General features: G+C 45.7%; 1 protein-coding gene across 5 annotated transcripts in view; it reads right to left on the reverse strand.

The window, feature by feature from the left end:
• Window positions 1–330: 330 nt before the first annotated feature.
• The window catches only part of KANK4 (KN motif and ankyrin repeat domains 4), a 95,531-nt gene continuing 80,230 nt past the window's right edge, over window positions 331–15,631 (reverse strand). For all 5 annotated transcript variants that reach the window (XM_072128512.1, XM_072128508.1, XM_072128510.1 and 2 more), the window contains exons 8-10: window positions 11,608–11,750; window positions 8,024–8,224; window positions 331–4,921 (exon numbers count right to left, since the gene is read on the reverse strand). In XM_072128512.1, the coding sequence (XP_071984613.1) occupies window positions 4,793–4,921; window positions 8,024–8,224; window positions 11,608–11,750 (473 nt within the window). In that variant the 3' untranslated portion in view covers window positions 331–4,792. The remainder of the gene's footprint in view (window positions 4,922–8,023; window positions 8,225–11,607; window positions 11,751–15,631) is intronic.

The raw sequence follows: 15,631 nt of genomic DNA on the forward strand, positions 1-15,631 counted from the left end.
ATCCTGTATTATACTCCAGAGCTGCACTCACTATTCTGCTGCTGGTGCAGTCACTGTGTACATACATGACATTACTTATCCTGTACTGATCCTGAGTTACATCCTGTATTATATCCCAGAGCTGCACTCACTATTCTGCTGGTGCAGTCACTGTGTACATACATGACATTACTTATCCTGTACTGATCCTGAGTTACATCCTGTATTATACCCCAGAGCTGCACTCACTATTCTGCTACTGGTGCAGTCACTATGTACATACATGACATTACTTATCCTGTATTGATCCTGAGTTACATCCTGTATTATACTCCAGAGCTGCACTCACTATTCTGCTGCTGGTGCAGTCACTGTGTACATACATGACATTACTTATCCTGTACTGATCCTGAGTTACATCCTGTATTATACCCCAGAGCTGCACTCACTATTCTGCTGGTGCAGTCACTGTGTACATACATGACATTACTTATCCTGTACTGATCCTGAGTTACATCCTGTATGATACCCCACAGCTGCACTCACTATTCTGCTGGTGCAGTCACTGTGTACATACGATACAATTCTGTATTATACCCTGCATCCTGTATAGAATAGTGAGTGCAGCTCTGTAGTATAATACAAGATGTAACTCTGGACTAGTACAGGATTATGTATGTAGATTACTGGACATGCCCTCTAAGCAGCGATGCCCTCCAGTACATGGTAGATGTAGCACATTTATTGCTATCCCTTGTACTCCTGGCGGGTGGCGCCACTGCTCTCAGAATCTATTTCCGTCCATCTATAATAAGACTGGAGACGTGTGATGGTGAGTATCTCCCGATGTATCTCCCAGTTGTAATGTGCGATGACCGGAAGGATCCAGCAGAACATCTGCACAGGATAAATTCTGTTATTTCTAAGTTTGTGGAAAATTCTTCATTATTTGCCTCCCCGGGGTGTAAACACATTCTATGGTTACTTAAAGGGATAGTCCAGGATTAGAAAAACATGAATGCTTTCATCCATAAATAGCACCACCCTTGTCTAGAGGCTGGGTTTGGTATTGCATCAGCTGTGATACCACACACATTCTATATGCATGAGGTGCTGTGGAGTCTAAGGGGCGGGCTTAAACCTGACTGAGTCTGTGGGGTGGAGCTTGTAGACTCAGTGACTACCCAAACCACGGGCGGGGTCTGTGGGGGAGACAGATCCCTTTAATAATGTAGTCTGAGGTGGAAAGATACAATTAGAGGGAATTACAATGTATGGAATGTGCCGATAACATTTTGTGCTATAGTAGGACTACAAGTCCCAGCTGTTTAACCCTGTAGAATACAGATCTGGGCTAGACGGACCCGAGACAATCCTGCTACATCTATTCTGTGCGTCTCCTCATCTGTCACATGTATCAGTCCTTATGGTGCAGGTCTCAACACAGAGGGCGGAGCCAGGATTCAGGTGAAGGTCCAAGAGGTGGGACTCCCACCAATCAGACACTTATGGCATATCCCCGGGACTTCCCCTTTAACTATTAGGAAGTAAACCTTTTTTGCCCCTGGTGCTGGGCCTGGTCAGGGAACTTGTGTTATTTTCTGTACAGTTGTGCTTTACAGGAATATAAAAATAGTCATATCCAGCAGTGTATTATATACACATCAACATTACTCCTGCCCTATAGGAGAAGACAGTGATTATAGCCTGCAATTTATAATATTATATATGTGACATCACAAAGTGACATCATGCTGTGCTCTGACATCATCACACAGTCTCTTACAGGTCCCCACGTAACTGCACCCAAGAGGGCACATATAGAAGGACACATTCACCACTTACATCATGCACCATATCCTCTGCCCAAACTTCACATATTGTGCAAAAGTGTATAAATGTTGTGCTATTCATCTATGTAGAACCACTAAAAATCTTTGCTGTAAAAATCCCTGTAAGTAATATGGAGGCATAGTGACTGTATGCGAGGAGCTCCCCCTAGTGGTGGTGTATAATGTGTATGTAGTGATCTCCTCCTAGTGGTGGTGTATAATCTGTATGTAGTGATCTCCCCCTAGTGGTGGTGTATAATCTGTATGTAGTGATCTCCCCCTAGTGGTGGTGTATAATGTGTATGTAGTGAGCTCCCCCAAGTGGTGGTGTATAATGTGTATGTAGTGAGCTCCTCCTAGTGGTGGTGTATAATCTGTATGTAGTGATCTCCCCCTAGTGGTGGTGTATAATGTGTATGTAGTGATCTCCCCCTAGTGGTGGTGTATAGTCTGTATGTAGTGATCTCCTCCTAGTGGTAGTGTATAATCTGTATGTAGTGATCTCCTCCTAGTGGTGGTGTATAATCTGTATGTAGTGATCTCCCCCTAGTGGTGGTGTATAATCTGTATGTAGTGATCTCCCCCTAATGGTGGTGTATAATCTGTATGTAGTGATCTCCCCCTAATGGTGGTGTATAATGTGTATGTAGTGATCTCCTCCTAGTGGTGGTGTATAATGTGTATGTAGTGATCTCCTCCTAGTGGTGATGTATAATGTGTATGTAGTGGTCTCCCCCTAGTGGTGATGTATAATGTGTATGTAGTGATCTCCTCCTAGTGGTGGTGTATAATGTGTATGTAGTGATCTCCTCCCCGTGGTGGTGTATAATCTGTATGTAGTGACCTCCCCCTAGTGGTGGTGTATAATGTGTATGTAGTGATCTCCTCCTAGTGGTGATGTATAATGTGTATGTAGTGATCTCCTCCTAGTGGTGGCTGTATAATCCGTACGCAGTGATCTCCTCCTAGTGGTGGCTGTATAATCCGTACGCAGTGATCTCCCCCTAGTGGTGGCTGTATAATCCGTACGCAGTGATCTCCCCCTAGTGGTGGCTGTATAATCCGTACGCAGTGATCTCCCCCTAGTGGTGGCTGTATAATCCGTACGCAGTGAGCTCCCCCTAGTGGTGGCTGTATAATCCGTACGCAGTGAGCTCCCCCTAGTGGTGGCTGTATAATCCGTACGCAGTGAGCTCCCCCTAGTGGTGGCTGTATAATCCGTAGGCAGTGAGCTCCCCCTAGTGGTGGCTGTATAATCCGTAGGCAGTGAGCTCCCCCTAGTGGTGGCTGTATAATCCGTAGGCAGTGAGCTCCCCCTAGTGGTGGCTGTATAATCCGTAGGCAGTGAGCTCCCCCTAGTGGTGGCTGTATAATCCGTAGGCAGTGAGCTCCCCCTAGTGGTGGCTGTATAATCCGTAGGCAGTGAGCTCCCCCTAGTGGTGGCTGTATAATCCGTAGGCAGTGAGCTCCCCCTAGTGGTGGCTGTATAATCCGTAGGCAGTGAGCTCCCCCTAGTGGTGGCTGTATAATCCGTAGGCAGTGAGCTCCCCCTAGTGGTGGCTGTATAATCCGTAGGCAGTGAGCTCCCCCTAGTGGTGGCTGTATAATCCGTAGGCAGTGAGCTCCCCCTAGTGGTGGCTGTATAATCCGTAGGCAGTGAGCTCCCCCTAGTGGTGGCTGTATAATCCGTACGCAGTGAGCTCCCCCTAGTGGTGGCTGTATAATCCGTACGCAGTGAGCTCCCCCTAGTGGTGGCTGTATAATCCGTACGCAGTGAGCTCCCCCTAGTGGTGGCTGTATAATCCGTACGCAGTGAGCTCCCCCTAGTGGTGGCTGTATAATCCGTACGCAGTGAGCTCCCCCTAGTGGTGGCTGTATAATCCGTACGCAGTGAGCTCCCCCTAGTGGTGGCTGTATAATCCGTACGCAGTGAGCTCCCCCTAGTGGTGGCTGTATAATCCGTACGCAGTGAGCTCCCCCTAGTGGTGGCTGTATAATCCGTACGCAGTGAGCTCCCCCTAGTGGTGGCTGTATAATCCGTACGCAGTGAGCTCCTCCTAGTGGTGGTGTATAATGTGTACGTAGTGATCTCCCCCTAGTGGTGGTGTATAATGTGTACGTAGTGAGCTCCTCCTAGTGGTGGTGTATAATGTGTATGTAGTGATCTCCTCCTAGTGGTGGTGTATAATCTGTATGTAGTGAGCTCCTCCTAGTGGTGGTGTATAATGTGTATGTAGTGAGCTCCTCCTAGTGGTGGTGTATAATCTGTATGTAGTGAGCTCCTCCTAGTGGTGGTGTATAATCTGTATACAGTGAGCTTCCCCTAGTGGTGGTGTATAATCTGCATACAGTGAGCTCCCTCTAGTGGTGGTGTATAATCTGTATACAGTGAGCTCCCCCTAGTGGTGATGTATAATCTGTATACAGTGAGCTCCCTCTAGTGGTGGTGTATAATCTGTATACAGTGAGCTCCCTCTAGTGGTGATGTATAATCTGTATGTAGTGAGCTCCCCCTAGTGGTGGTGTATAATGTGTATGTAGTGATCTCCCCCTAGTGGTGGTGTATAATGTGTATACAGTGAGCTCCCTCTAGTGGTAGTGTATAATCTGTATACAGTGAGCTCCCTCTAGTGGTGGTGTATAATCTGTATGCAGTGAGCTCCCTCTAGTGGTGATGTGCTATCTGGCAATGTCTGTACATGTATTACCAATATGGCGCATGCTCACGGCAGCTCCGGCCCCAATGCAAACGTTAGTAACAAATATATAAAACATGCAAAACCTGGAGAGCAAAATGTACAAAAAAAAAAAATTGATGCCTGTGAAGTTTTCTACAATAATTCCCTCGGTATAAGGATCCGATTCCTGGCAGGAGTCCAGGGCGCGGCGCAGGACGTATAGACATATTTGGAATAGTTGAGTGCAGACAATGCTGTGGATGGAGGATGACATGAATGCGTCCTTTGTCCTCCGTCACTTGTTTACAATGAGCCTCCTTCTCCGGAGTCAGTGTCGGGGCAGGGCTGCCGCTGCGCTGTGTGGGCTTGTAGAAGTTCTGCAATCTCACTGTGGGCGGCTTCCAGCACAATAGACAAAGCAGAGTTACCCGCCTGTACCAAAAAAAACACAAAAATCCGGGTTACGTATAAAGGTAAGTCATAGGAAGGTGAGAACTCGCCTGAACCCGATACACGGAGGAGGTGACCTGCGAGATGTAGCAGAGCTGAGTGCGTACTGAGGTCAGACTGACAGATGTCATAAATCACGTCAATCTCATTTACATAAGGTCAAATTTTGTTGCTACGTGCGGAATATTCATTATGATTCGTTATGTTTCTCCTCAACCCTGAGCAGAAGGCACAAGGACAATCTCTGAGTCATCGATATCCATCATCTGCTTATATTTGTCATCCATGGCCTCCTTCCGTCTAAAATCTACTTTTATAATTATACTAATGAGCTGAATGTCCTGGGTGTTGTTACCAGAGCCCCTCCATGCTGTAGCTTCACAAGCTGTTACACTGCTCTCTGCTTCCGTAGCACTTTTCCCTCACTCTGTTTGCTGTAATCTCACACAATGAGAGGGGAGAAGTGTTCCTGCACAGTGTAACAGCACGGAGGGGCTCTGGTAACGCCACCCATAGCCCTTATAGCTCATTAGCATAAATAACAAATATAAGAAGATCCCACAGTCCCTGGTGCCTGGATCTATGAGTAATGTCCCGGGTTATCAGGATGGATTTTTATGGTGAATTTCCTTTTTCTTACATTGCATTTAAAATGAAACAATGTTGCATTTGCAATTCTCTCTCTATGGTAACAGACTACAAACAAACTGCACGTAGTCTGATCCTCCCTCCCTCCCTTCCATCTGTTCTACTTGTGGTTAGTGAGCAGTCGACGGCAGAGCTACCCTCCAGCTTCATACCAACCCCTGGGGCAGTTGTAACAGCGGCCATATTGGTTGTCACCCAACTAAAATTGACTTAAAGGGAACCTACCACCACGAAACTACCTATAAAAGGTAGATTGGGTGGTAGGTGGATCAATAGGACGTACGGAGAGCTCTTTTAAGGGATAATCCTCATGTGTCCGCAATGTTTTGAAAAGTTTTATTGCCCCAATATTCAAATTTGTATATCAGATGCGGCTTCTCCACGCCCCAGTAGCCGCATAAGGAAATTTGAATATTGGGGCAATAAAACTTTTCAAAACATTGCGGACACATGAGGATTAGCCCTTAAAAGAGCTCTCCGTACGTCCTATTGATCCACCTACCACCCAATCTACCTTTATAGGTAGATTCGTGGTGGTAGGTTCCCTTTAACAAAATCTGAAAGAAGAGAAAAATCCTCAGTGATTTGAGTCGGGCTCCGGGAGGGACTGATCTGTCAGGGACCTTATAATGGGCCCCAACCAATCAGCAGAAGACAAACTTATTTGGAGGGTGAATTAAAGTTACGCTAAATCCTTCTACGATCCCTGAATGTTACTCCAGTGACTGCAGTGGACTCCCCCTTTAAGACGTTCCACACTACGTTGTGTTATCATCATCTATGAGACATGTGGTCACAGCGCGATCTGTAGTCTGATATCACGGAGGTTATTTACCGGCGATGTCTACAAATATCTGGAACATCAGGACATTGTCCCAGGATCAACTGTTCTGCGCTTATCTCTGGCAGCACAACTAGCGGACAGCGCCAGAGCCGGAGGGGAGCGACGGGGGGGATGGATAGATAGGAATATACTGGAGATACATGGAAGGATAGAGATAGATGGAAGGATAGAGATGAGAAAGATGAAAGGATGGATGGATACATGGAAGGGAAGATGGACAGAGGCGGAAGGATAGAGATGGATGGAAGGATGGATATATGGAAGGATAAAGATGGATATAGATTGAGATAGAAGGATAGATATGGATTGATGGATATAATGTAAAGATAGGAGATAGATAGATATATAGGAGATAGATAGATAGATAGGAGATAGATAGATAGATAGATAGGAGATAGATATGAGGTAGATAGATAGATAGGAGATAGATAGATAGGAGATAGATAGATAGATAGATAGGAGATAGATAGATAGATAGATAGGAGATAGATAGATAGATAGATAGATAGGAGATAGATAGATAGATAGGAGATAGATAGATAGATAGATAGGAGATAGATAGATAGATAGATAGGAGATAGATAGATAGATAGATAGGAGATAGATAGATAGATAGATAGGAGATAGATAGATAGATAGATAGATATGAGGTAGATAGATAGATAGATAGATAGGAGATAGGAGATAGATAGATAGATAGGAGATAGATAGATAGGAGATAGATAGATAGATAGGAGATAGATAGATGGGAGATAGATGGGAGATAGATAGATGGGAGATAGATAGATGGGAGATAGATAGATAGATAGATAGATAGATGGGAGATAGATAGATGGGAGATAGATATGAGATAGATAGATAGATAGATAGAGATGGATACATGGAAGGATAGATAGGAGATAGAGATGACATCTTTGATCCCTACTCCCTCAGTAATACACAGTATGATAGTAACAGGAGATTATTTTGGTATTTCGGGGACGATCCATCATCTCCATATTTACTTTGGCCGTGTGGATTGTGCGTTCTGTGCCACGTTCCTGCCAGCTGCCACATACCGGGCATTCCAGGCTTATCTGCCCCAGGATTTATGTGCCAGGTAGGTGACAGAGGGCAGGTGTGGAGATTCAGGGGGATAATATCTGGTTATATGGAGGTGCGGGGGGGGGGAGGGGGGAGTTGGGTCGGGTCGGCCCCCTGCATTAGCCGCACACGATGGGCAGTCACATATGATGAAGTTCACAACCAGGGGAATTGTGTGTGTGCAGGGTGGGGGGCCGCCTGCCCCAGTCTGGTTGGTCTCATACAGTATATATGGAATGTCTGCATGTCCTAGATAATACTGCCATATGCGGCTCATCCCTTACATACATCCTCAGGCTCCGATCACATCACCTGCTGGAGGACGGGGCTAAAAAAAATGAGTCAAAATGTTTGGCAGGACAAGAAAATCTAAGCCACAATAGGGTGGGGAAATGACCAGTCCCAATAAGGGACAGGACTTGGAAATCTGGGCTACAATAAGGAGCAGGACACATGACACGTGATAATATGGATGATGTATCCAGGTCCCCCTATACAGGACATTATACCTTATCCGTCAGCTCCGGGTCACAGTTGGGGTGAGATAGCAGCAGTCTGACCAGCTCCAGGTTTCCCACTTGGCAGGCGATGATCAGAGCGGTTTCTCCATCCTCGGCCGCCAGGTTCACGTCCGCCCCGCAGTCCAGCAGGACCTTCACCATGTCCGAGCGGCCGTGACTGACCCCCAGCATCAGCGCCGTCTGTCCTCCCTGCAACACACACACATCCCATCAAAGAACAATTCTCAGCATCTCTGCTTGCTGTGAAGAGGAGAGATCACATGAAAGGGGCGACAACCTTTCCCTACACAGATGCAGGGCTGTTTCAGTGTATCAGAGCTCTGGCTTGGAGTTTTAAGGCAGAGAATCTGTAATAATACTTGTATTGTGCCCAGCAAGCAGAGATCTTGCATAAGAATGAATGCAATGTATGATGGAAAGTCACGATGGTGCATTCCATGTGGTGACCTCTGGTGACATCAAGAATACATTGACACCAGGCGGTGACGGACACAACGGCTCCAGTGTCCGGACTTTCTGTGCGGCTTCTGTCACTATTCACATCAGGATGGAAACTCCACATCTGTCCCTCTAAATATCCAGCCCTGTCCTGGGATGTCACATGTCACTTACTGACATTAGGTCTGTTACCACATATCTGGAGGAAGGTTACTGGGGACCATATATACAGCTGCCAGAGGGGGAAGGACACTGCTTGCTGTATAGTCCCCAGTACGTTCCCCAGCTGTGTCCTTCTCTCTATGGCAGCTCTTAATATAGATCCATCTAAGCGTCTCAGTCCGTCTCTTCTCCCCGTGTCAGGTGTAAATATGGTCCCCAGTCAGTCTCCTTCCCCTTCTGACAGGTTCATATATAGTCTCCAGTACGTTCCACTTTTTAGTCTCTTTCCCTTTTTGCCACATGAAGACACTATGGGGGAGATTTATCATGCGCCGGCGTATGATAGCTGCCACGTGCCCCCTTCCCCCTCGGGCTGGATACATAAAGAAGCTTAAACCTCTTGATGTATCTGGCGGCAGAGCGGCCGGACTAGGTAGTTGTGCGTAAAAACCAGGCGTGGAGGTGGTGTATTCGTATTGCACAACAATGTGACATTATTCCACGGTTTCAATGCCCAGACAATGGCGTCAAAGCTGTGATAAATCTCCCCCATGGGCTCTTGTCGGTTTCCCAGACGGGCTCCTTCTCCTCTGGCAGCTCTAAATTTAGTCCCCACTTTTATTTGTTTCCATTTCCATCTGAAATCTGTAAATATTATCTCCTATAAGTTCCTCAGAGAAGGAAGGAGACTGACAGGAGGAACTTACTGGGCACTATATTTACAGCTGCAGATTGGGAAGGAGATTGACTGAGAAATGTATATTTGGAGATGCCAGAAGGGGAAGGAGATATGCCAAAAACTTACTGAAGACTATACTGACAGCTGTCAGAGTGGGAAGGAGACTAACAAGGGGACTATATTCACATCAGCCATGAGGGGACAAAATTGACAGCGCCAGAGGGGGAAGGAGACTGATTGGGAATTTACTGAGAAATTTATGGTTTGAGATGCCGGAAGGGGAAGAAGATTTACTGAGAACTTAAAGCGAACCCGTCATCAGAAATTGGCCAAATAAACCACTAGTCATATGTTATTAAGCAGCTGAGCAGCTTCTGGATGATGTGTATTACATGGCCTGGTGCGGGGGCATCATCCAGAAAATCAACTTTTAAGTGTTGTGTAAATTCTTTTTATGAAGTCAACGACGCAAAGAGTTTAACACTGAAGTCCAGCTCTCCCTGCCTCAGAACGCCCCCTTCACTGTAATTGATGGTCCTGTGTCCAGGGACATCATTGACTAGATGTCCTGAAGTCCAGCGCATGATGGAGGCATTTAGAGGTGGGGAGAGCTTGACTTAAGTGTTAAACTCTCCACTTGACTTTATACAACCAGTTAACACCTGACTTCACAGTTGATTTTCTTCATACAGCTGTGGCCTTACTGGGGACTATAGATACAGCTGCCAGAAGAGGAAGGAGACTGACTGCTGATGTGGATAAGGAAGACATAGATGAATGGATATATTTCCTCATGATCAGAGGTTCCACATAAACAGGAATATTTCCCTAGATCTGTGCATAGTGGTCATACACATGATAGCGGGTGGTCTTCTGTATGGGAAGCTCCTCCCCCTCGCCTCAGTGACTAACACATAACAGATTTGGAGCAGAATTTCTAGGACTTTCTTATTCATTAAAAAAAAACGGATTTCCTATCTGTGGAATCTGCTATAGATCTGGCGCCCGGGGAGGTCCTGCTGCAGCGGTAATGATCCCACATGTTTACACGCCGTCATCTGACACTACACGACCGAGAGAAATGTCTTGGCCCAACATCATTTCCCCTGGAGGTTCTGGCGCACAGAAGTCAGACAGATGTTCTATATACATCATATACAGACGCTCTGCGGAGTCCTATATACATCATATACAGACGCTCTGCGGAGTCCTATATACATCATATACAGACGCTCTGCGGAGTCCTATATACATCATATACAGACGCTCTGTAGATTCCTATATACATCATATACAGATGCTCTGCAGAGTCCTATATACATCATATACAGACGCTCTGCGGAGTCCTATATACATCATATACAGACGCTCTGCGGAGTCCTATATACATCATATACAGACGCTCTGCGGAGTCCTATATACATCATATACAGACGCTCTGCGGAGTCCTATATACATCATATACAGACGCTCTGCGGAGTCCTATATACATCATATACAGACGCTCTGCGGAGTCCTATATACATCATATACAGACGCTCTGCGGAGTCCTATATACATCATATACAGACGCTCTGCGGAGTCCTATATACATCATATACAGACGCTCTGCGGAGTCCTATATACATCATATACAGACGCTCTGCGGAGTCCTATATACATCATATACAGACATTCTGTGGAGTCCTATATACATCATATACAGACGCTCTGCGGAGTCCTATATACATCATATACAGACGCTCTGCAGATTCCTATACACATCATATACAGACGCTCTGCGGAGTCCTATACACATCATATACAGACGCTCTGCGGAGTCCTATATACATCATATACAGACATTCTGCGGAGTCCTATATACATCATATACAGACGCTCTGCGGAGTCCTATCTACATCATATACAGACGCTCTGCGGAGTCCAATATACATCATATACAGACGCTCTGCGGAGTCCAATATACATCATATACAGACGCTCTGCAGAGTCCTATATACATCATATACAGACGCTCTGCGGAGTCCAATATACATCATATACAGATTACCCTTTGCCCTTCACCCTATTGTTCAACCCTAACAAATGCAGCAGCATCTGCCTTGTGTTTAATGTGGATCATCATATTTTTAAGACTGGGACACACAGACATTATTTTTCTTCCATAACATTTGAAATGAGACAATGTTGCATTGGTCGCTCCATCTCCATGGTAACAGACTACAAACAAACTCCTTGCAGTCAGATACTCCCTTCCATATAACAATGTGCTGTATGTATTATGTATCGGTACCTGAGATGCGGTGAGATTAACATTCCCGACTGCGAGCAGAGCCTTGACCACGTCCATGTCTTCATCCGTCTCCGCTGAGGCTAGTGGGGTGAGCATCACCGGGGTGTACCCCGCTTTATTCTGATGGTCCACATCGCAGACACCTGATATTAAGCACAGGAAATGCATTATATATGCTGACATATGGAAGGTTTACACTAAATATTTCATGATATTTGGAAGCAGCATATTTCATTTTGAGCTTGGTGGTTGCACGGAGGACACAGTCCGCTTGCTGGTTGCACCATCGTTATGATGGTGCCTGACCTTACAATGGCACAGATTCTGCAATAGCTGATCAGCCCGATGAGGGACCTGATGGTCCTGGCACAGTGCATGGTACCTACCTCCTTGGCTTTCTGATGGCCATCTTAGTCAATCTTCTCCTTAACTTAAAATACCCACAAACAGCCCCCCCCCCCCAAAGACCCTCACACCCCATTCTCTCCAGACACCTTTGGCCCACATGGAGCCTGCTCTGCCTTATCTTATCTGACCAGCGTCATACACCCAACAACTTCTGCTTCTCATGGCACTACTCCAGATCCCTCTCCTAAATATGTGAGGACATTGTAGCCAAACCTCCTGAGCGAGCTCCACTACTGTCAACCCGCATTGCAATAAAGTTAGAACTGTTACATAATATTGTATACTTTAGGACCTGCCAAAAGAATCATGTGACCACAGGTCCTGCAGTCTATAGCTCAAAATCCAATTATTATGCAGGTTATCCACTAGGGGGCAGCGGAATAATAGAAATGTATATGTACAGTATATGTATATGATCAGGTCTGTCCGCAGCAGCTTGCTGATGATTTCCACATAGAAAGCGATTACCGCAGACTCCATCGCAACGTCTCACGGCTGCAGCTGTTCATAACTATACAGGGCGGGCGTCTGCCCGGCGATACAACACGGGTAATTGAATTGGTTTACGTCTGTGTCAAGTTTAAACCTTCATTCACTTGGATCAATGCTTCATTTAGAGACGCGTCTTGTGCCAAATGAGATAAGATCCAGCTGCACAGACATCATGAGGTTTGACAAGGCCGATACACTCACTGTTCTCTCATCAGAACTCGGATAAAATCAGAAAAGGAAAAATCTGCCTGTGGTTCTAATAATTGCGGTTACAGGATTGTGTGTAATACAAGGGTATACTGTGTATAACATCTCCTATACATATAATATACATGTACACTGTACATACATGACATTACTTATCCTGTACTGATCCTGAGTTACATCCTGTATTACACCCCAGAGCTGCACTCACTATTCTGCTGCTGGTGCAGTCACTGTGTACATACATGACATTACTTATCCTGTACTGATCCTGAGTTACATCCTGTATTATACTCCAGAGCTGCACTCACTATTCTGCTGCTGGTGCAGTCACTGTGTACATACATGACATTACTTATCCTGTACTGATCCTGAGTTACATCCTGTATTATACTCCAGAGCTGCACTCACTATTCTGCTGCTGGTGCAGTCACTGTGTACATACATGACATTACTTATCCTGTACTGATCCTGAGTTACATCCTGTATTATACCCCAGAGCTGCACTCACTATTCTGCTGCTGGTGCAGTCACTGTGTACATACATGACATTACTTATCCTGTACTGATCCTGAGTTACATCCTGTATTATACTCCAGAGCTGCACTCACTATTCTGCTGCTGGTGCAGTCACTGTGTACATACATAACATTACTTATCCTGTACTGATCCTGAGTTACATCCTGTATTATACCCCAGAGCTGCACTCACTATTCTGCTGCTGGTGCAGTCACTGTGTACATACATGACATTACTTATCCTGTACTGATCCTGAGTTACATCCTGTATTATACTCCAGAGCTGCACTCACTATTCTGCTGCTGGTGCAGTCACTGTGTACATACATGACATTACTTATCCTGTACTGATCCTGAGTTACATCCTGTATTATACACCAGAGCTGCACTCACTATTCTGCTGCTGGTGCAGTCACTGTGTACATACATGACATTACTTATCCTGTACTGATCCTGAGTTACATCCTGTATTACACCCCAGAGCTGCACTCACTATTCTGCTGCTGGTGCAGTCACTGGGGCACATTTACTTACCCGGCCCATTCGCGATCCAGCGGCGCGTTCTCTGCACAGGATTCGGGTCCGGCTGGGATTTAAGATGGTAGTTCCTCCGCCGTCCACCAGGTGGCGCTGCAGCGCCGAAAATAATCTTAACGCCCCGGAATGCACCATCCCATAGAAGGTGAAGGTGAGCGCTCCCCAAGCGACACATTTTCGGTTTTTAAATGCGGCGGTTTTTCCGAATACGTCGGGTTTTCGTTCGGCCACGCCCCCCGATTTCTGTCGCGCGCATGCCGGCCCCGATGCGCCACAATCCGATCGCGTGCGCCAAAAACCCGGGGCAATTCATGTACAAGCGGCGCAAATCGGAAATATTCGGGTAACACGTCGGGAAAACGCGAATCGGGCCCTTAGTAAATGACCCCCACTGTGTACATACATGGCATTACTTATCCTGTACTGATCCTGAGTTACATCCTGTATTATACCCCAGAGCTGCACTCACTATTCTGCTGCTGGTGGAGTCACTGTGTACATACATGACATTACTTATCCTGTACTGATCCTGAGTTACATCCTGTATTATACCCCAGAGCTGCACTCACTATTCTGCTGCTGGTGCAGTCACGGTGTACATACATGACATTACTTATCCTGTACTGATCCTGAGTTACATCCTGTATTATACTCCAGAGCTGCACTCACTATTCTGCTGCTGGTGCAGTCACTGTGTACATACATGACATTACTTATCCTGTACTGATCCTGAGTTACATCCTGTATTATACCCCAGAGCTGCACTCACTATTCTGCTGCTGGTGCAGTCACTGTGTACATACATGACATTACTTATCCTGTACTGATCCTGAGTTACATCCAGTATTATACCCCAGAGCTGCACTCACTATTCTGCTGCTGGTGCAGTCACTGTGTGCATACATGACATTACTTATCCTGTACTGATCCTGAGTTACATCCTGTATTATACCCCAGAGCTGCACTCACTATTCTGCTGGTGGTGCAGTCACTGTGTACATACATGACATTACTTATCCTGTACTGATCCTGAGTTACATCCTGTATTATACCCCAGAGCTGCACTCACTATTCTGCTGCTGGTGCAGTCACTGTGTACATACATGACATTACTTATCCTGTACTGATCCTGAGTTACATCCTGTATTATACTCTAGAGCTGCACTCACTATTCTGCTACTGGCGATGCAGATAGGACACTATGTACAATAAGACAAGTTCCCTTTCATTCTCTATAGACTCCTATATCTGTGCTGTAGGTTGTTATCTGGGTATAAATGACAGATCGTTGTGTAGTGCGGGTGGGTGATGTTCTCCCGCAGAAGTCGCCGTCTCAGCAGCTGCTGCAGCTATAACATTGTGGAGCGGAGCTGTCAATCACAGTCTGATATCAGACAGATGCATCATGGGAGCAGACATCCGCAGATGACAGATCTTCTCCCTGAGCTCCAGCCTCCAGTCCTGCACTTCTCCCAAGTGATCCGGGATAATGGGTTTTCCAGGCCGCTCCTCGCATACAGCGGACGTGTCACGATTACTAATGGGATGATTTAGGGACACTAAGAAAATCATTAAAAAAGTTTCCAGGACGCTCTATCTTTTCTTTCCGATCAATGACACAAAACAGACGAGAGAGAAGGATCCTGCAAGATTTCACAGTAAACATATTTTCCAGGAATTTTTGATGAACTTTTAAAACTCAATATTAATTCTGGCCAAAAAGTATCAATAACACTGACCCATCATTACATCACTACTGATAATAGATGATGTCACAGCTTATCTCCTCCCCCTCCCTGTACAATGACCTCTATATAGATAACACTGACCCATCATTACATCACTACTGACAATAGATGATGTCA

This window comes from Engystomops pustulosus, chromosome 10 (assembly GCF_040894005.1).
Source record: "Engystomops pustulosus chromosome 10, aEngPut4.maternal, whole genome shotgun sequence".
Lineage (NCBI taxonomy): Eukaryota > Metazoa > Chordata > Amphibia > Anura > Leptodactylidae > Engystomops > Engystomops pustulosus.